Source organism: Lepidochelys kempii, chromosome 10 (genome assembly GCF_965140265.1).
Source record: "Lepidochelys kempii isolate rLepKem1 chromosome 10, rLepKem1.hap2, whole genome shotgun sequence".
NCBI classification, from domain to species: domain Eukaryota; kingdom Metazoa; phylum Chordata; order Testudines; family Cheloniidae; genus Lepidochelys; species Lepidochelys kempii.
In genome coordinates this window covers 66,040,439-66,062,968 of record NC_133265.1, presented here as the reverse complement: position 1 = coordinate 66,062,968, position 22,530 = coordinate 66,040,439, and the positions used below count along the sequence as shown (strand labels likewise).

The window sequence follows — 22,530 nt, the reverse complement described above, 5'->3', positions numbered from 1 at the left end:
GTTTAAATAGTCCTCTGTTCTCCAATCTATTCCCCATTCTTCCCTTGTTTTAAAGTTTTTAAGGAATGTTAGTATTGTGTACATTTAAAGCACTTTTGGGGGGGGGGCAGAGGGGGCTGAGTTTGACACCACACCCTCAATTTAGCAGTTGTTTAGGGTAGCTTCTATCAACTGCCACCTCAGATTAAGTCCAATATTTCATAGTATGGGCCAGAACCCTATTGATAGGACATCTGAACTTCCTCTCAGCCATGGCTTTAGCACAGTCATTATGTAGCTCCCACTGTTTCCATGCTAAGTGTACAAAGTAACAAAGCAGATGCAGTAGGTTTTAGTAAGTAAAGGTACATAGAGTGGGATCTTAAAGACACAATCCGTTACTGAGTTGGGTTTAGACTCGGTCTTGTGTTACAATACTCTGGTGTGGTACCAATCATCACTAGATAACTGCTGTCATTTCCACCCTACTGTTCCACCATTAACCACAATGACATTTAAATAACAGGACATCTTACATTAACTTTGAATTAAAGGTTTAATTCTCACCAGAAGAAAAACCTGGCCTTTGATACATGAAGTACAATATCCATAGAAGTAGGTGCTCCTATTATTTGAGAGAACAGGTGTGTGCTTTAAACATGGTTCCTTTTCTTAGACTTAGTTCTGGCCAGTAAGCAAAGTTGACTGGATCATTATTTCAAACCAAGATGCAGCAGCTTTCTTATAGGAGCAGGACCTCCCCAGTAGCCCCTAAGGAGTGGAGGGGGGAAAAAAAAGTTTTTAGCCACTGCATAAATTAGACAACCTTTTTCATTGTAACTGAGTAAATTTTACTATTGCTCCTAGCTACCACCACACCCGTAACAAATACAATACTGCAAGTTTTCTTTCAGGGAACAGGGGGTCTTTCTGGATATAGTTCCATGGGTTTACTAGTAGATTGCAAATAGATGAGCAGGAAAGTAAGAGTTCTATGAGCATAATTTTAGTATTGGTAATGTTTTCTCACCAGCACTGATTTGGGGAAAACAATTCTTGTGATTGCCTAAAATGCTTTGGATGAAACAGTCTTGGTCTTTTAATGATATTAAAGTGGGAATATTTAGTATTGCTGGATGTGTCTGCCAAAGTAGTTTATATAGATCAGGGGTGGCAAACCTGAGCTTGAGAAGGGGCCAGAATTTACCAATGTACATTGCTAAAGAGCCACAGTAATCTGTCAGCAGCCCCCACATCAGCTTCCCCCCCCCCCACGCTCTCCCAGCACCTCCCCTTCCATCCCTGCACCTCCTAATCAGCTGTTCTGTGGCATGGGGGGGGGGGGGAGGAAGGAGCCGGGGCAGGGCCTGGGGCAGAGCCAGGGGTGGAGCAGTGAGCACTCCCCAGCATATTGGAAATTTGGCACCTGTAGCTCCAGGTTAGCCACCCGTGTTAGATGGTAGCGACATGAAACAAAAGCATTCTGATGAACATGATCTGCTCATTTTAAACCACAGTATAACCTGTTGCATGGGTATTATGTGTATGTTTGAATGGGATTACCTCGGAAGCCAAAATTAGTTTGTATACGTTGGAGTACTTACTTTAGTAATCCATTCCAGTAAAGAAAAGGCATTAGATCAGCTTTCATGTAGTACATGAGTAGTCTCTCCTTACTCTGGTCAATGGGAAACGTTTCCAGAGGCTGAGCATTGTAGTCGAATTCTGCTAGAATCACACTATTGTAGCCTGTTACAATGGGACAGGAAGTGTATCCATCGTACTACAATGAAAGGTATCTTATCATCATCATGTACATTTTGCACAAAGTGCTACAAGCAAGGTCAACCTGACTAGGGTTTATCCAAAAACACTTCAAAAATGAATGTTGAGCTTGTGAAAAGTTGCAGCATGAGTACACTAGAAACTGAAGTTTTTAATCATAACAGATGCAGCAATGTAAGTTTCTCTATAATGCTGTAGCAACAGGCCTCAAGCCTGATCTAGAGCAGGAACCATTCAATCCTTTTGGGGCTGTCAAAAAAATAGTATATAGTCAAGGACAGCATGTTTGTGGTTGTGAGGATATTTAACTACTTTTCCCTCCCTCACTACAAAACCTGAGCCAGTGATCACTAGACAGGATCTTCTGTTCTCCCTCACACAACAGGAAGACATAAAATGTAATTGTGGCAAATTCAAAACTCACGAAGGAGGATATACTTTTCCAGTCCAATAGGTAATTAGACTGTTGAACTCACTGAAACCAAGATTTTAGCATGATTCACAAAGAGATGGGACATTTATATAGATAAGAGTATCCAGAGAGATATGGTGAATACTAACAAATCTTGGAAGGGATATTAAATTTCAGGTCTTAAATTGGCTTGTGCCTTCATTTCAATCTCTATTTAGGGTTCTCGAACCCTAATTATTTGCTGGCCTCAGTCTGGCCACCAACTCTTGCTGGTGGCTGCTTTCACACAGTTTTCCTAAAATTCCTAATTAGCTTTAGGAAAAACATAAAATTTATGCACATGTAAACATCCAAATTGTAGTAACGTATTTATTCCTACCTAGTACGTAGGTTTATCACTTTTCACAGCAGACTTACTCAGCCCCAGCAAGTCTGGGGACAAATTGAGACCTGGATGGGGGGGAAGGATGGAGCCTGAAGCCCCATGGCTGGGGGACAGAGCCCCAAGCTCCATGTCTGAAGACCTGTTGCCTGGGGCTGAAGCCCAAAGCCTGAGCCCTACCATCCTGGGAAGGTGGGGAAAACTCATCAGCTGCTTGCTCCTCCAGCATTGTGCTCCAGCTGTATCCAGAGTTGGGGCAGAGCTCAACTCCAAGGTGGTGCATCCAGGAGCAACAGGGAGAGGAAGAGGCTACTGCTTTGCTGCCCCCGCAAATCACACCCCAGGAGGCTGTGGCCCCAAAAAAAGCCCCTTGTGGCCATATTTGAGAAACATGACTAAACTCTTCGGGGGCAGAGACTGTCTTTTCTGTGTTTGTACAGTACCCAGCACCATGGACCCCCTTCTTTGGTTTGCCCTTAGGCACTACTGTAATAAGCAATAAATAATGACTATTAGAGAACAGGATGAGACCTAATGGGAGGGAGGGAGAAGCAGCTTAACAGCTGCCTACAATAGGCATCTTTGAAGCAGCTAGAGCTGGCCACTAAAGACGACTGACAAACCCTTCATTGCAATGGGCATATCTTTGACTTTGCCTACTAACATCAACATATAGCAACTTGTATATTTAATTAAAAAAGTTAAATCCTATCAAAAACAAGGCATTCCATTGCTCATGCTTCTCCCACAGGGAGCAGATAGTAGAGCAAACATCATATGATAGTTGTGTAGTCTATAAGCTATAAGTCTGTAGCTTAATGCAGTGCTTGTAGGCAATCAGATACTACAGTGATGAGCAGTTTAAGACTATGTAGAATAGAATTATTGGTCAATTCAGACATTTTTTCTTCATTCTTCCTACTTAGTGAGTCAGTAAAGCAATTATATCATTGGGGCTAGACTAGGCTTTGTGCACAGGGGTGGGGGAGAATTTAAGCTTAACACACATTGTCATTTCTTTTTAAAGGGTCTCTCTCTCCCCCCAAGCCCCCTCTCCCCCCACCCAGTACTATGCAGCTTGTTAACCTTTGAAAAAAAAAAAGAAAAACCCACACCAAAGCATGAGACTCTTGTATAAATACTAGCTATTATTTGATACTAAAACTAAGTCCCCTCAATTATTTTCAGTTTCCTGGATTCTCCATAATCTTAAGCCTTTTCCCAGAAAGGCTTAACATAATATTGGTTTCAGGGTAACAAAGTTTTGAAGTTACACTAAGTTTTTTCCTTCAGTACCTTTCTCCTTTAGAAAGTCAATTTAAAAATTCAGGACTGGATGGAGAAGAGAGTGGTACCCTGTCTGTTCTTCAGCACCTGCTATTGCTGACAGGGGGACAGATATAACTAAACTAGCTGCACATGAACAATTAAACTGCTGTATTTTAAGAATACAAAACACCTAAAATATAAGCAATACTCTACTCGCATTTTTTATTTAAAAAAAAAAGTTGGATAATTCTAATAAGGCAACTTCTTAGAAACATTAAAATACCTTTTTAGTTGGCAATTGGCTCTTCATTACCGAAGAAACTGTTTTATCAAGCACTGCAGACTGGGCAGCTATGTAAGAGATAAAAAGTTACACAACTTTGGCTACACTACAGTTGAAGCATTTTCCTACTATAAATAGTATTTACACTATAATATGGTGACAATAATACAGTACGTGGAAACAATTATACAATTCTGTTTGCTTAGTAGAATGAGAATAATCCAGCTTTTTTTTTTAGGTTGTATATTCTCCAGTATAATAATCTAGTTGGACTTCACCTTTGTTTAATAAATTTTTTCCTAATTATTTCTACAACAGATAAGATATTGGTGCATGATAGTGAAGTCTGAACTTCATGTTTCGGGGAAAAAGGGAGGGGGAGTTCTCTAATTCCAAAACATTTTTGAAGTTTCATATTAAAGTTCCAGGCTGATTATAATAAAATATTGTATAATGTTAAAAAGAGCTGACACAAGCTATGGCAACATTGCCTGTGCTGGGTTAGTTCAATACATCACTCATTTTAGGTGCATGGTTTTTCTTATACCAATAACTACATTTAATTATTGTATTTCCATATTCTACAGCCAGAGTATTTAACATTCAAATTTTAACCACGATAGGCATATGCAAAATGGACATTAGGCATAGTTCAAATTCAGTGACTGCAAGTACAGAACATGGGGCCAGTTGACTAGGACAGTCTTAGCACTCAGCTAGCATATGCATGTACTTTGAGATCCAATGAAGAGTTGCATAACTGAACTAGTGTTATGTTCATTTTTCATAGCTTGTCAAACTCTCTCTCTGTCCTAGAGACAAATGAAAACTCAGATCAGAGGTGTTGGGTATGAGAGTGCTGAAATTGCAAGTTAAGAACAGTTGAAACCTGTTATCTGTAGTCCATACTGTAAGTTTTGGGAAACAGCATTGCTTTTTAATCGCTACAAGCCAATTGTACTTGGTCAGAAGTTTCTCTATTACCACAAGGCTTAAGTCTGTTTTCTGAAAGATGGTCCAGCTGGAACACGCAAGGAAAAACAAACACAACCATTAAAAAAGAAGATGCTGAACTATACCTATTGCTGCAGCTGTTTTTGATGTTGGAAGGTTCGTGCAGTCTCCAATACCAAACACATTGTGGTATTTCTTGTGTTGCAGACTTTCATTATTTATGTCTAACCAGCCAGCTGCATCTGAAACAGGACTGTTCACGAGTACATCAGGTGGTCCCATAGGTGGTGTGACGTGAAGCATTTCATACTGGGCAGAGAAAGAAACAAACAGCTAGATAAATGGAATTCAGTGAACAGGATTGAAATTGATACCCTTATTATAGCAGGTCAAATCTGCATTGGGATGAGGGGGAAAAAGATTAAAGAGGGGGAGAAGAGGGTCTTCTGCCTTGTTAGTCATATGTAAGGTTCAATTTCTTAGTATTTTTGAGCGTGTCCTTGCTACGTGCTTTAATATTGCTAGCCAACTACTGATCCACTCCAGCTGTGCTATTCAAACAATTTTAGTCAGAGCAGAGCTTCTTTTGACCACTCAGCTACATCTGCTGAGAGTGCGGATCCTGCTCAGAGTTTTTTGAGGGAAACGACAATATTACCATTTTAGCTGGAATAGCCCCAGTTTGTGTTTCCATGTTTGAAATTACTTAGTTTTCTACATACTGGGCGGTGGAGGGGAAATCTCAGTATTTAGTATTTCAGTGGACAGTAAATAGTGATGGCAAAAACGGAAGACCACTAAACTAAAGGCCTGAAAGCTTCTACCTTACTGACCTGATAAACCTCAGTCACTCCAGGTGTATCCAAATTCTCAAATACAGCTTCTTGTTTGTCTGCTCGAACCTCAATGAGATTGTGTTTGTAGTTAACAACAATATTTCTAGCCTTAATTATCTCCAGCAATCTATTAGCATACTTCTGAACAGTAAAAATTGATCCAAGTGAAGTATTGAAGATGATGTTGGCTTTGGATCGTTTTCCTGTCTGGGTAGAAAGAAATTAATTTAACAGTGAACAGACTACAAAAGCAGTAAAACTGGATAGAAACACTACACTATTGTAAATGAGAGCATATACTGTGTAACTAGCAGCTGTTTTGAATTTTTATATATTAATATTCAACCAGTTAAAATGTGTATTGGAGACACACCATCTCAAGATTTGATCCTCTCAGCTATCTTATCAGAAACTAGGCAAGGTCAGCTCTTCTTTGGGTGAGACCTCCCAGGAAAACATTGGTGCCATGTGAAGTGGAGTAGCAGTCAGTCAAATAACAGCGATTACCCAATAAATGAGTACTAAGCAAGTGACCTAGCACAGAATAAGGGACCACAGCATTTTGGACGACACGCAAAACTGAGGGTTTAAATATTTGCCTATTAAAAGTCCCCTGGCACTGTTTGCCTTAATGTCTTGGCCAAACACCTATCTGGGTTTTGCATTCTGTCTACATAAGATTCCCCTTGTATTTTTAATAGCTAGTGCATTTAAGTGGCTCCTGTCAGTGGGGTTTGTGTGTAGCATGCATACTGCTCTTGGAATCCCTTAGCATGAAAAGGGTTATATAAATGGTATTAATCTTTAGTATATAGAACAAAGATTTTAAATATTAAGGCAAGATCCTGGTCCTGCGATAGCCCCTTTGGTACCACAAAGCTTTACTAGCCAGCTGAGTATTCCCACAGCGTGGGAAAGTCACCAGATAGTATAGAGCTGGCCAACTCTACACCACCCTTCCCTCTCAGCCAATCTGGCTGAGTGGAAGGGGGCATGACGACAATGCTGCTGCACTCCATCTATTCCAGGCAGCTAGAAGGCACCAAACTGGAGCCCATACTAGCCAGTGCAATCCTGACACTGCTGTAAGTTATGTTGGGGACTGAATTGGCTCTCTGCTGGCCACAGCATCATAGAGCCGCAATGGTAGCTTAGAGCATCCCTTGTTCCTCAGCTGCACTGAACCCTAATGGTCTGCTTCATATTGATAGAAGTTCAGAAAAGTTAGTCTGCAAACCAATTACCTTATTAAGATTTAAGTCACAATATATTGTTCCACCTCAGGGCTTATTTTTGTCATAATTACAACATGATCCCCATAAAATAAGTCTGATCTCTAGCAGTGGTAACAGGCATCAGTAGGGGATGTGATGAAATATGTACCTTTCTTAAGTAGGCCTCTGACAAGTACATGATTTTCTGAGGAGCTCCTCCACATTTCACTGGAGTGTTTGGAAAAGTAAAGATGGCATTTCCTTCCTTGAAGTCTTGCAAAGCCTTCCATGTTTTCTCTACTGTGTGGACTGAATAATTGGAACCTATTTTAGGATAATTAAAACCCTCAGGCAAACCTTTAATCTACAACAAAACAAAACAAGACTTATTAAAACATAGCTGGAACAAATGGATGTAAAAAAGAGTCTTCCCCTGTCTTCAGATTATTTGTAATCTATAACAGATAATTTGGGAAACCAAAGTTTGAGCTGGAGGTAGATCTATTTTCCGCTGCACCCACAGACTTCTTAGTTTTTAAAAATGGGCCCTGTCAGGGGGTGAATCCCCAAAACTAGCGTTTGAGAAAATAAGCTGTACAAAGCAGAAAGCCCAGTATTAATGGTGCCGTGATTTTTTTTTTAAAAAGTATAACAGTTGTAATCATAACCATTGCCAGCAGAGTGTGTGTGTGTTATATAAAATAATACTGTATCACTGGGCTCATGTACAGTCAGAGCCTGGAAAGGATTGATCTGTTTTCATTGTCCAAACTGAGTGAACTTGAAAAGTAAACAAACAGCTTAAATAGTGAAAAGTAAATCTGATTTTTTAAAAATATTTCAGTTTTTGTCATCTGATGTTATCTGCAGCAGAACTAAAGAAATCTTGGGCATTTAAGGAAACTATTTGTATCCTGAAACGTCTTATCATTGCCGTATCAGCATCTCAATCAATTTATTTATCCTCATGACACACTTACAAGGAAGGGAATTATTCTCTGTTTACAGAGAAGGGACTCGGGCATTTCCGTGGGACAACTCTCTGGAGTAAAGCTACACATGTGCATTAGTGTTTGCAGCACTGAGACCTATGCCAAGACGACATGCATGTTCACTGATTTGCAATCAACTCCCTGGGACCACTTGCAGTGAGTTAAATTATGCCCACACACAAATCCCTCGCAGGATAGGGGCCTACCTATACCTGTCTTGTGGGATTTAATTTTAAATCATGATTTTACTATTTTTAAACCCAAATAGTTTGAGATCTAGCTATAAACAAGTGGTGACTGGTTTTGCCACACTGTGCTTTCCCTGGGTATTCATTGTACTTGTCTTTATCAGGTTGTGCTACAGAAGAGCTAACAGCAAACACTGACAATCACTAAATATTGTGCAGTTTGGTTTCAATAGAACTAATCTACGTAGGAGGTAGTTGACTTTAGATAAGCAACAAGCTGCTTCTCACTCAGAAGTGATGGTTCAAGTAATTGTTTCCATTTTGCCTCTACAACTACCAGAGCTCCATAGATCACCATCATCATTTTCCCATTTATCAAAAGCTATGCCACATGCTCACCTAGGCTTAGGACAACAGTTGACACAGATCCCACATATGCCTCCCACACCAATATCTAGGGGACTCAAGGCTTTAGGCTGCACTTGTCTGATAAAAATGTAATAAACTTTAAGAAAAAGTGGCACCAGCGGAATCTACTGCACCCTAATACTATCACCTTCCCCAATGTTCCACTGTGGGATTTAAATTCCAGAATAGGCTCTATGGTGCCTCCCCCAAATCAGCAGAAACTGCCCCCAAGATGTAATGAATCAATGTCTCACTTGGGAGGCCTTGCCAATCTTCCACATCTGGCCCGGGCTAAGCAGGGTTGCAGGCAGCTGCACTACTTGCAAACCCCTCCAGTAGGGGCCTGAAGGCTGGGTGCTGCTGATGGAAGCTAGGCTGCGAATCAAGCCTCTTTTCTATATTAAGTCATTGGGCCTCTTGAGATCCCTTGCAGTCTGACATTTTTAGGATTCTACAATTTACTCAGCCAGCCAATCAAGAGTTATTTCTGTGTGTAATCAGAATTGTATCTCTATGGAAAGGCACAATGAATAAATAAGAGGACAGCTTTGCGATGTAATTTCAGAGAGGTCATTTATGCTGAATGGTTTGAGAATGGCCCCAAATTGGAGCCCCTACTATCCAGTGGAATTTAGAGCCTATATAGCCAGAACGAGACACGAATATTCATCCAAGATAGCTATTACTGCAAGAACTATTGGATGCACTTTATAGACTGTATTGAAAAAACACTATATTTAGAGGATCACAAAAATATAAAGTGCAATTTCTATGCAATTAACACCAGTAAAAATGTATTTGGTTTAAAGTGAATACCTTTTCGTAATGCAGCTGAAGCCCAAGGGCAATTATCAAATATTTGTAAGATATCTATAGTATAAAGAAAAAAAAATAGATGTCATTTTAGACATAATGAACTTTGCCTCAAAAGGTTTGTTTAAACAATCTGACAGCTAATAATGAACACTGAGATAATATAAATTACGGAAAGCAAACTAAGCCATGTATTTTAAACCATACAAGGTAAATGCTAAAATGTGGAATGATTAAAAATGTATCAGTATGAAATAAAAATACACTGAACATCCAAAACATTTACTCCATTGTTCAGCAAGGTAATTATTCCATATTTTGCAGTATCCAATTCATTAAAACAAGTTCTGAAAACATGCTGGTACTTGCCACCTGGAGAGAAAAGCATCTATTGATCTGGAGGGTTTTGTCATCATTTTTGTTTTTTTAAAAACAAAAACAAAAAAAAAAAACCCACCACCACACAGAAGCAGTTGTTATCATACTATCAGTGTAATAAGTATTTTCAATACATTTTCAGGACTTGTTGGATAGTGTACAATGACATTTTCATGGGACCCACATAGGATGGGAAATTTATTTTGTATTTATGGGAGCCCTCTGGAGTGGGAAATCAGAAGTAAGTTCTATCTTAAGGCTCATGGATATCCATCATTATTACGGTTACCTTTTTGCCATCCGCTAAACGGATGCAGTTCTTGTCTGGATCCAACTCTGTGACTGTAGATTTGATCCATTTTACACCTGAAGGAATCACGCTGGCTGTCGGACGTCCAGAGGTTGCCAGCTGTTTTGCACCAGCACCAACTAGTGTCCACATGGGTTGATAGTAATGTTTCTGAAAGAAAGAACTCACATCTCCATGAATTGGCCTCCATTTAACAGCTGACAGGACTGCAGAGGTAGCTCACCGAGACCCAGGAAAAGGGAAAGTAGGACAAAGTGCCTCTGATAATCCCCTATAGTGATAGAGGTATTGACTGTCTTTAGAGGGAGTCTGGAGCAGAGAAGGGCTGGCTGTGATGCAGTGCATTAGGCATGGAGCTCTGAACCCAAGAAGATGTTTCACTTCATAGAAGTGAAACTCTTCAATCAGATCATGAAGTTCATAAACATAAGGGCAAGACTGATTGATGGGCAACTACTCAGTTGGTTGCACAACCTAGCCCTAAGGGTGCGAGTAGGGTGACCAGATGTCCCGAGAATATCGGGACAATTGTATTATATAGGATACCTATTTCCCCCCCCCCACCCCCAAGGCCTCCTACCCAGACCCAATTTTTCACACTTGCTATCTGGTCACCCTCGGTGCAAGGTTTCTGACTCTCTCTCTGAAGCAACAATATGTTGCTTTTTGATCATCTGAACCTTCACCTGGAAGGTGTGTCACACTTTGTTCCTAATGAAAGAAGCTGTATAGACAGATATGTACTTTGTAAATGTTGCCTCATGCGCCATAGCTAAAGGCGTTTTTTTTATGGTGCATTATACAATCTTCTCCTGCTGGGAGACCTGGGTGGATTTTAATTCTAAATTGCATAACAGAGGGAAGGAGCAAGAACACACACAAACCAGCTCCTCAACGAAGGAAAGCTACTACCTCATTCTCTACGTTTAAAAAGATTTTTACCTCATGTGGTTCAACAATAGCCACGTTTTCGGCTCCCACTTTCCGCTTCATCCGAGCGCTCATGGTGATTCCACCACTGCCCCCACCGAGCACCAGCACTTCGTAGTGATTCTTAGCAGCACACCTTGATGCAGTGTGCAGTTGGAAATAGCCCATTTTCTGCACTCCCGGCCTAAGCAGGTGTACGAAAGAACGGACGCAGAAGCAGGTGGACACCACTCCCATGTTTGACATCTTCAGTAAGCATGAATCTGCAAGATAAGGAAAAGCATTGGTGAGAACAAAAAGAAATTAGGGGCTGCATGTGCTGTGGGAATGAATTATGGTTGGTTGGTAGTGGATTCTAGAGTTCACTGTCATTGACAGTGTTGTTTTAAATATGAGAAGCACCACACAGAGAATGGGATAGATGCTCACAGAATGTATATGTTAATAACCAAAATAAATAAAAACATACAAGCATTTTTTTTCCCTTACGTGCTGAGACTCTGCTCAGGCTTCACAAGCAATTACACCAGGAATTTCCACTTTTATGCTGCTTTTGGGACGTGTGTGTTGCTATCAACCCTTGCAGGAGAAATGAAAGACTCTCAGCTTGGGTCTTGGCGACAAAGAAAGCAGAGGGAATTCAGTGTAATGACAGCGTGGCCCTTATCTGTTTTAAGACCCTAAACCTATTATTTATTTTAAAAAGATTCAATTCCCTGTATACAATCACTTTTTAGTATCTAGGTCAACAAGTTATTGAGATGAATGTTACCAGATACGAAGTTCAAACCTGTGCCCATCCACCCCTGAAATGACTAAAACAAATGTGAATCAGAATCATAAGACAGTGTTCCAGTCTAAAGACATAGCAAGTTATAAAGCATTACAGAGATTTATCTGATCTTTTATTGCAGTTGAAGTCATGTATGTTGATATTGGGTTAACAGAGAAAAAAAGCCAACTGTGAGAATTTTTTCTATGATAAGTGCAAAACCCTTTGATATTTTGCACCTACTAAATACAGATGGGGAGAAACCCCTTTTGCCTTTTAAATAGTTTAATCAATCATTTATAACCACAACTGGACTTTTTTTTTTTTTTGGGTCTGCATATTAGAATAGCAAAATGTTTCCTAGTAAGCCATAAAGTTGGCGACAGCAGCGTTCCCAACTCTTACAATTTTATCACAAGTCTCAATATTTATTTATAAATATATCTCCAGCTCCTTATTTACTTAGCGTGTGCATAGTCGTCTAGCCAACCGATGGCATCTTCAGTGGCACGATGCAGTTCTTCTAGGCCACTGCTGAGCCTAGTCAGCAGGCATTCATTGACAACATGTGTCGTTGTCTGTACTGTGCCACAGCCGCACAAAGGGCTGTCACGAAGGCCCCAGCGATACTGGTTGGCTGCAGAGACCTTCAACAGGGACCACTGATGATGGGGCAGGTCAAAACCAGGCAGGCAAATTGTGGGGTCGGCGACGAGGGACTGGCTGGGGATTAGAACAGATATCCATTCCTCTCGCCAGAGTGTTTCTGCCCTAATATCCTGGCGTGGTGGATGAGACCATAATGGGTGACATGATGGCAAACGTGCAACTGGTGGTTTAAAAAGGTGATTGTGCAGTGGTAGGCTTGAGTTGGCGCGAATTTTCTCCAGTAACTTGCCAGTGGCAACCTCTCGTCTGATATGAGGAGGGGCAATATTTCTCAGAACTGGAAGCCATGGGAGCGGAGTCAGATGCAGGGTGCCAGAGATGACATGCCACCATGCGTATAACTGGGAATCCACCAGTTTGTTGTGTGATGACCGACTCCAAACAGGTGTGCAGTACTTCGCCACCAAATATGAAAACTGCCATCCTCAAAGTTGGAGCACGAGCACCTCCTGATGAACCTGCCAGTTTGCTATGAAGATTATTGCTTGTCTTAACTTTAGCGGTGGTCTTCTTCAGGTGGGCATGATAACTCAGTGTGTGGTCTAAGATCATACCTAGATAAACCAGTTCTACTTCATGCTTCATCTGACCATTCAGATAAACATTCAGTTCTAGGGTTGCGCTGGCGTGATGAAGATGGAACAAACCGGAAACTGTTTTTATGACACTTGGCTGGAGGTGACAAGTCTTACATTAGTCAGCTAACTTTGTCATGTCCCAGTTTAAGATGGCATCAAACTCGTGAAACGTCTGGGCCTGGGTACCACAACAGATGTCGTCTGTGTAAATGAACTTTCGTGACTCCGTTGTTGGCAGGTCATTGATGTAAAAGGTTGAACAGGGTTGGAGAAAGCACAGAACCCTGGGGTAACCCATTGCTCTGTCATCTCCAGGCACTCGTCTTCTCCCCCATATGGACTCTGAACTGCCTATCATGGAGGAACAGTTCAACGATGCCTGTGACCCCAGGTAGCAGGACCCATGATACCTTCACAAGCAGGCCAGCGTGCCACACCATGTCATACGCTGCTGTTAGATCAATGAAAACAGGCACTGTTTTCAAGTTTCTCTGGAAGCCATTTCAACAAATGTGGTCAGCACAAGTACTTGGTCGCATGTGCTACGACCTCAGTGAAAGCTTCTGAAATCATCTCAGCATTAATTTTTTTTAAAAAAAGAGCAGCAGAGGAGTAGGATTCTAGCCAGGGCTGGCTCCAGCGAACCAAGCAGGTGCCTGGGGAGGCAAATATAAAGGGGTGGCAGGAAGTCGGGCTCTGGGGTGGCAATCCGCCCTTGCTAGGAATTCGGCAGCTGCTCTGTTTCGCACTCAGTGGCAATTCGGCGGTGGGGACGTGACTCTTCTTCGGTTGCCAGTGGAAATTCGGCAGCCGCATCATCACTCTGCGTTTGTGTTCGGCAGCAGGGGTTGTTGGATTTTTTTGGCCGCTTGGGGTGGCAAAAATGCTGGAGCCAGCCCTGTTTCTAGCCCCTCAGAGATGCAGAGAAAAGCTTGAAAATATAAACCCCAAAGGCTCAAAACCCAGAAAGCAAATAGAAAAAAATATATATATATAAAATAAATGTTAGGTTAATATTTAATGACTTTTAAATGCTTGGAATTGGCAATACTGATCCAGTCACAGTCTGCAAGAGATAACACTGCATGCTAATAGTTTTGAAACAGAGAATTACTGATCTATTTGCCCTTGAAAATATCCTACTTTTTCAAAGGAAAATGAGGTTTTCCCCTGGATAACAAAATCATCTCTCAGATTTCCAGTTTAAGTACTGTAGATCTCGGTTTGGGAGATTTCAGGGACTACATAGTTACTACTGGGTGGTATTTTTTAGGAGTCTGATTTGCAGAAGATTTTCAGGCCTCAGAGTGAGAGATTCACTGGAATAATAAACCCTACTTTCATTTTACAGGACTATTTCCTGTGAGTCTGGCACAAACAGCAATGTTAAAAGGTGGACTAATGACCCAAGCACGGGGGACAAATTGTTTTAAGCCTTAAAAAAAAAAAAAAAAAAAAAAAAAGACCACCACCTGGGAGTGGCAGTTCCGGTTCTCTCCAAGTCACCAAGGAGGATTACAGGGAAAAACTAGTTATATAAATGTATTCTATCAGGAAGTTAACCGGAATCCTGTTTCTGGAACATCATGAACTCAGCATATTTAGACTCTCTATGATTTTTAGGATCCTTGTACACAAATAGTAGCTATGGGTTTGCTGGCTATATCTGTTAAGTGGTAAAATACAATATATATATATTTCCATCAGGGAAAAGACCAATTTATGTAAAGTGCTATGTAAATGATAGTGTTATCCTCTATTGGCTGAATGGAGTTTAGAAGGAGACGCAAATCTCTCCCCCGCCCCCCAAAAAAGTATTTTGTAGCTCTAAAAAAGAAAACAAGTTTTACTTTTAGTCACATGTAATATTAACATATTTTCATATTGTTATAGAGACCATAAATAGAAGAGGATTTCATAGGTATGTACTGTGTATTACCAAGTGCAAATTCATTGCTGCTATTTGTGATCAAGAGAGTCTAAAAAGATTTGGAGTTCATGATTAAATTAAATTGGGAGAAATTCCACAAGGTACTGTAGAAACATAGACCCTGGCTAACAACATATCAACCCTAGTATTAGAACACTGGCAGAAACTAGTGGCAAACAATGAAACAGAGGAACTGCACAACACAAAAGACAGATGAAACTAAAGCAACAATAGTCAGACTACTTAAAACCTACTGAGCTGGAAATTTACACTTCAACAAATGTTAATATGTCCTTTAACCTGTGTGTTTTAAAAACAATTTGAAATAAGTTAGTGTAAACAAAATATTCAACTTTAAAATAGCTCTGAACACCACATCAAGACAGCTACGTTTTATGTACCTTTTATGAGAATTTAACCTGCACCTTCAAGACCGCAGTACCTAAAATATTTAAAAAGTTTATCTAAAATTGAGTTTGAAATTAAGCTATTCTACTGCCGCACCTTATAGTGCAAAACTGCCTACTAAAAGAAAGTACTCATTGCTTTATACTTCCAGTTTTAAAGTAGCTGTCACTCTAAGAAAAATGAAGATCTATTTTAACAATGTCTTTCCCCCCCTTTTCTGTGGTTTGTCATTTTGCTGACATGTTCTTTGTTACTTACTCAAATACAGCACATTTAAAAGCATTACAATCTGAACTGTAAAAACTTCAGTTCTGGTAAACTCTACTATAGTTGTACTAACAAAAATGTTTAAACAGCATTAGCATGTGCTCCTGGGAATGTTTTTCTACAGACTTTTAGAAATCTCAAAACAGTCAATGTTTCTTAAAGCTTAATTATGCTGCTAATGTACCATAATAAATTTGTTTCCCCTTGACAGTTTTGTATTTTGTTTCCCAATTTTATGATACAAAATTAACCAAGAGGGATGAGTCTAAAGCAGCTAGTTCATGTGACTGATGGAAACAAGCCCTTTGTGTCTGCACTGCTTAAATAGCTACAGGCTTTTGGAATGCACTGACCACCAGAAGACAGTAGAGCTCAGTGGATATGCTGAACTTCCATAAAAAGTTAATGTTTGAAAGCCCCACAGGTGAGCTAAGACAATATGAATAGTTAAATAGCAATGCTTTTTCAGGTCTTGAGAGGAGCAGAAAGGAGCAGTTTGTCTATATTCAGGATTTCAGTTATTAGGAAAATAAGATAATGACTGTGAGAACTAGACTATTTGTCATTAGAAAAGTCGCCCTTTGTTCTAAGGATTGCAGATTTCACAAGTACCATGGAGGAAAAGGGGCTTGTCACCAGAGGGGCCTCCTCAAGGCTACAGCATGCCAACCCCCACCTCTCCCAAACTGTTACATCCCAAGCTCCCCTAAAATTGCTCCAATTAAATGACCCCACTTCTGGCCACCCCAGAATGTCTTAACATTGGCAGCAGCAGATAGGCCTAGACAAAGTTTGCTATCAACACAACAGAAACAGAGGTAGCCTCTTAGTGCTGCAGCAATTGGTTTTCAGAGGAAACAGACTAAACAATCAACCCTACAAATGCTTATTGATGTAGATACAACTTACTCATGTGAGTAATAAAAATACCTAGGCCTTCATCAGAAGATCTCAAAGCACTTCACAAAGGAGGTCAGTGTCATTAGCCCCATTTTACTGATGGGGAAACTGAGGCACAGAGCTGCAGTGACTTTCCCAAGGTCACCCAGCAGCAGAGTCTGGAATAGAACCCAGCTCTTCTGAATCCTAGTCTAGTACTACATCCACTACGCAATACTATTCCAATTAAAATGATCAAGACCCCACTGGTGTGTGGCTTTCTTTGTTTTTTAAAACAAACAAAAAAAAAACCCAACCAACAACCCCTGGTTTACAAAAACAGTGCTCTACTAACCCTTACGGTATGGTAGTCTCAGAACTACTCCCACTGATGTCATTCACAGGTGCAGAGGTTTGCAGGATTGGACGCTAACAGTTCTGCCTTCCATCAATTTGCATGGCAAAAGCATGGCCCATGAACGGTAAGTGGAGTGGAGGGCACAAATGCTATCTTAACAGTGAATCAAGGGACATATTCACACTTGCATATCACTATCAGCTTACGCTAAACATTATGGCTGCCCCTTGCAGACATATGTAGCCATTTAATAAGTATTCTGAATACTGTATCTAGTACCCCACCACCATCAGCCCAAATGCACTCTCTAACCCACCAAAGAGCGAACAACTCTAAACAACACGCTTGGTAGCAATTCAGTATCATGTAAATAGAGGTAGGTCCTTTAGGAAGGCAGCAAACTGGTCCCTGGTATCAGAAAGGTTGAGAAACGTAAACTGTCAAGGAAATCTCGGGGACTTGCACCCGGCCATGGACCAGTTGTGGAGAAACCCTGCTAGAGGAGTCTTATCTCAGGACAGAGGAATATCTTCCAGCAACAAGCAGAACATACAGAATACAAAATGCAAAAAAATCACCATATTTAGAGAGTGGATAAATTTCACATCAAACAGACTGTGTGGGCACTCTCTGCCACAATAGCCAATAAACACCATCACAGGACAAATACTTCTGAAGCAAGCTGTGAAATCCAGGGAAACTCAGGGTTAACTATACGCCAGAAAAATTACTACTTTATGTGGGGCAACCAAAGGTCAGTTTAAAAACAAAACAAAACAAAACAAAACAGAAGCACTAGTTTGATTCAAAATGAAAAGATCTGCTGCACAATAAAGAGCCTGCTAGAAAGGAGTGCTCTCTTAACAGCCGGCCACTGATAAACACGGTTAGGACAGAAAGCTGATTCTACACTCACACTCAGCTCTCAGATTACTGAATTGTACATGGCACACTCCAATCTCAATATTCATTAATCTTGTGCATACTAAAACCTGCCTCTAGGTGAGAGATTTTCCTATAGCTGGAGTACTTAACCCTAGTCACATACACGTCATCATCAACATTTATGGGTGGTAGTCTGAAAGAGCCAGCACTGGGAAGGCTAAAGATGAACAACAGAGCTACTTTTCCTGTCCTGACAACTCCCGATTTAAATCAATCAATCAGTTATGGGCCTGAACATGAATATTACACATTCAAAATGTGTAATAATCTCACAGCCATACCGCCCCAATGAGCCAACACGCCAACGTCTCTGCTAGGGTTGCCAAGCCTCCAGGACTGTCCTGGAGTCTCCAGGAATTAAAGATTAATCTTTCAATGAATATTAGGTCATGTAATGAAACCTCCAGGAATAGATCCTACAAAAAACTGGCAACCCTAGTCCCTGCCGCCCAGGGTTGGCAGTTATTTCACAAGAAATTACAGCCCCCAGGTGTAATTGCAGAGGCTGGGGGGAAGGGGACACAACCCTGGCCAACGCCCCCTCGGACTCAAACTAGTTCTAACGTCCCAGGCTGGGAGTCAGGCGCTGCCCGGCATGTCACTGCCCGAGGGGCACACGGGGCTCTGCACGCCGTGACCGCTGCGGAGCCGGCCCTTCCCCCGGCAGGCCGCTTGCTCCTTTGCGGAGCGGAGCGGGTCCCCTGGGGTGGGGAGACGAGGGGCGTGCGCCGCAGCACTCGCAGCGCGCCGCGGAGCCTGCGGCCACTCAAGGCGCGGCGGGCCCAGGAGCCTGGGGTGGCGCAGGGGAGAACGCAGCCCGCTTTCCTCCCCCCGACGTCAGGCTGCAGGGCTAGGCGAGGGGCCCGACCTCACCCGGCCTGAGCGGGAAGGAGCCCAGCGCCCTGGGGGGAGGCAGCCGCAGTTCGCTCCCTGGGCAACTTCCAGCTGCCCGCGAGCCGAGCCCTTCCCCCCGGCTACGGGCTTCTCCAGGGCAGCGTTAGCGGGCTCGGCCGACAGAGCGGGGCTCCCCCAGCTGCGAGCGGAGCGGAGCGGGGCCGGGCTGGCAGACCCCCCCCCCGGGCCCAGCACAGACCCCTGCCGTCAGCCCGAGAGCTCGGCCAGCCCCGGGGGCGCCCCGCGCGCTGAGCGCTCTCGCTCAGGGCCGTGTCCTGGAGCGCGGCCAGCGCCGGACACAGCCCCCGGCCTAGCGGCACTGATCCCACCCTGGCCCCCGCACCCAGGACTCGCCTACCTGTGGCGCTGGAGGAGCCCCAGGCGCCCTGCGCAGCGCCGACGAGCTTCCGCCCGGTTCTCCGGCGCCGCTAGCGGCCACCGCTTCTTATTCTTGCGCCCCGGGAGCGATCAGCGGGGCGGGGGCGGGGGCGGGGGCGGGGGCGGGGCCGGATCTCCCGGAGGCATTGCACCGCCGTGTCGCAGCGCTGCCTGCCAGGGGTGGCGGGGACGGGAGTCCAGCAAGCTCAGGCCCCGAGCCAGCGCGTCTTCCTGGCACAGGCCATTGAAAAGGAGAGGGCAGGCGGCCCCAAAGCCAGGAGCGAGCCCGTGGGGGCCGCCAGCCCCAGCCGGTCTCCCTGCGCGGCGCTGCACACCCTGAGCGCGTAGCGCTTGGCAAGTGCTTCGGGGTCCGCGGTGGCAGGTGCGACCCACGGAGTGCGACGGCTGGAGGCAAGGAGTATAATGCAGGGTCATCGCGCAGAGCAAACAACTGCCAGGGCCTCCCTGAGCCTTTGAACAACGTGCTCTCCAGGGCCGGTGCACGCTGCCTCCTGCGAAGAACCTCCCTGCCACTGCTGTTAAATGAAAGACAACTGACCGCCACTGAAAGGATGCTGAGGAGGTGTTTTGCTCTTAGGAGCAGATAGGAGTTATTCTGATCCTCCCTCCCCCTCCCTTCATGGCTTCCTTTTCTCCTTACAACCACGCAGCTTTGAAATGCTTCAGGGTCCACAAAAAGTGAAACTCATTTCAGCTTTGGAGAGGTTATTCGCAGCTGGTGTATGGTTTAATTAACCTGGAGGCTCCTTTGTGCTGGAGCATCTCCTCAGTTTTGCATTGGCTCTAACTTTTAATCATCCCATGATGCCTTTTGGTAAAATACTTGAATTAAGCTTGATAAGAAGTGTCAGGAAACTACAGTGCTAAGGGAAATCAAGGTCTAAATTGTAATGAACCAGAATCCCTAAGTTAAAAACTACTGTGAAGCTTTGGCCGGAGGGGAGGATGAATCTTGTAAGCTGACATTCCATTTTACTGAAGCCCCATTATTGCCAGGCATGTCTACATTTGAAAAAAAAAGACATTTTCTTCTAAAATTGTAGGAAGCTCTTACCCTCTGCCCCGTTGTATCATTTGACTTGCTTCTGTATGCCTCTTTAGTGTCAAGATGTTATGAAATTATAATTATCAATCTACCACTTATGTTTAACTGTATGGGCAAAAGGAAGACAGAAAAGTTCAGGGTGGCCTAATATGTAAGGAAGTGATAATTCATCAGCATGTTAGAGCAAAATATGCCTTAAGCAACCAACAGGCTTTAAGCCGCTATCAGTCTGTATCCTCAGTATTGTCCTGACCCTCCCTTCTTGGTGCTAGCTTTTCACCCACTGTCTAGTCTGTTCAACTGCTGCATTGAAATCTAGAGATAAGTCAGTCATGGCTGGGGAGAGATATGACGAATGTAACACTGAGGCAGGCCTCAAGTGGTCAGAGTTGTAAGAGATCATAGGGCATTCCAGTTTACTCATGCTAGTGGGAGAAGGGTAGATTAAGAGCTGGAGGAGAGGAGTGTGAGAAAAATGTAAAAATTCAGGGCATTTTAAAGAGGAGCCAGGCACATGTTCTGATCATCTGTGGGTTATGCATACTTAGACACCGCCTTTGCTATAGGACTTGAACAACCTTTTAGTCTCAGAACGACTTGTGGTACATAGGAGTATTGCAGTTTGTAATACTGGGCAGCCAGTAGTTTACAGGTCATTGTTCTGAGCTCTATCTTATTTTTGGTAACTTTGAGCTTCCACTTGTAGAAAGGAGGCTCCAGATGCTTGTCACAGCTAATAGCTGCAAGCCCATTATCGCAAAGTTGAGCAAAACAGCTTACCCCTCTTCTGCTGAATGTTCTCTGCCAGGTGCAGAGGACATCTGTGATTAGCTGCAACACTAAAGATTTTGGCTGATGTGCTGCAATTTTGCCTGTTTTATAAACCTATATGGTACAAAATTAGTAAATGGGATTTTTTTTTAGCAAAAATGAAAAGAAATAAACCCCAAGAAACATCTTTATTTATATCAAGTTGCTATTAATTTTGATGGAATACAAGTTGCACTTGCAATTGACCATCCTTCTTGGTAGTTTGTATTTCTTTGCTCTTTTGTAAGATTCTGGGGTTCTATTAAACTAGGACTACAATGTAGGATATGAATTCCCATATGAAACCCTTATCCCCCAGTCAGTGTGCATTCCTTCAGTTACCTACTAGAACCAGAGCAAATTCTTGCAGGGCTTTTTGTTTTTTTAAGCACAAGCAGCCCCTTTTTCCAGCTGATTGAACTATACCTCCTTCTAGCCAATGCCATGACTCTTCTTGATAGGATCAATAGAATGGTTACAAAAGTATCCCTCTCCCCAAAGAATCAGAATGTGCAGTCTCTTCTACTTTGCCGATACATTATCTGTTTTAAACTTCACAGGTTTTAGTTTTCTATCCCCATCCATTCCCCTCGCTCCCTTTTTAGTTAGTCTAAAATGAACATTTTTAGCTGCACACATTTCTAAGCCTCCCCTTGTGATAAATGCAAAAACACATTTGACAGGGTTGTTGTTTTTTATTTGTTACCACCCTCTACTCTTAACTATTTGCAGTGGAATCACTGTACATGTAAAATGAATGATTATTACATAATTTATCAATTATGCCTTCACTAATGTTACTCTTCATTATCAGACACTTGAGAAAAAGAGACAGGAAATGTTCACATACACCCATCCTCTCCCTTAGACTAGTACTGTAAGATGCCAGTGTCTGCTTAGACACAACAATAAGTCTCAAAAGCTTGTCTCTTTCCCCAACAGAACTTGTCCAATAAAATATTACCTCACCTACCTTGTCACTGAAAAGATAGCCATTCTCTGCCTTCTGGTCCAAAAGGACTGATCCTCCACTTCTCAGGGACAGTTCAGGATCTGAGCAGCCAAATCTCCCTCAGCAACATGTGCCTGTCCCTGTGGTACAATTTTCTAACATAAATAGTTATAAATTGTGCCAGTCCATAATAGAGAAGTGGGGGAGGAAAGTACAGTATGTGTTATTTCCCATTCCTAAATGCGTCTACTTGTGTATATGTCACTCTAAGCTTAAATTGTGAATTCCCCTGCACAGAGACTGTTCCTTCTAGTCTCTCTGGAAAGTGCCTAGCAGAAAGCAAGCACTACCATAAACAGATAACAACAACAACAGGTGGAGATAGGTAATGGAGAAGAAAAGCCACTGTAAAGTCATGTCTGATTTCTTCAAGTCTTGTTTCTTTATGGAGAAATTTAAAACACACTCCTTCTTGGAGGCCTCTAAATTGC

The 22,530-nt window shown here is 42.5% G+C and overlaps 1 protein-coding gene across 11 annotated transcripts in view; it reads right to left on the bottom strand.

Annotated features, from left to right (window-relative positions):
- Window positions 1–19,317, bottom strand: part of SQOR (sulfide quinone oxidoreductase) — a 43,850-nt gene extending 24,533 nt beyond the window's left edge. For all 11 annotated transcript variants that reach the window (XM_073303996.1, XM_073304005.1, XM_073304006.1 and 8 more), the window contains exons 1-10: window positions 19,192–19,317; window positions 11,146–11,396; window positions 10,183–10,353; window positions 9,519–9,572; window positions 7,284–7,478; window positions 5,898–6,107; window positions 5,190–5,373; window positions 4,111–4,178; window positions 1,584–1,762; window positions 547–750 (exon numbers count right to left, since the gene is read on the bottom strand). In XM_073303996.1, coding sequence (XP_073160097.1) covers window positions 693–750; window positions 1,584–1,762; window positions 4,111–4,178; window positions 5,190–5,373; window positions 5,898–6,107; window positions 7,284–7,478; window positions 9,519–9,572; window positions 10,183–10,353; window positions 11,146–11,379 — 1,353 coding nt within the window. In that variant the 5' untranslated portion in view covers window positions 11,380–11,396; window positions 19,192–19,317 and the 3' untranslated portion in view covers window positions 547–692. The remainder of the gene's footprint in view (window positions 1–546; window positions 751–1,583; window positions 1,763–4,110; window positions 4,179–5,189; window positions 5,374–5,897; window positions 6,108–7,283; window positions 7,479–9,518; window positions 9,573–10,182; window positions 10,354–11,145; window positions 11,397–19,191) is intronic.
- Window positions 19,318–22,530: the final 3,213 nt, after the last annotated feature.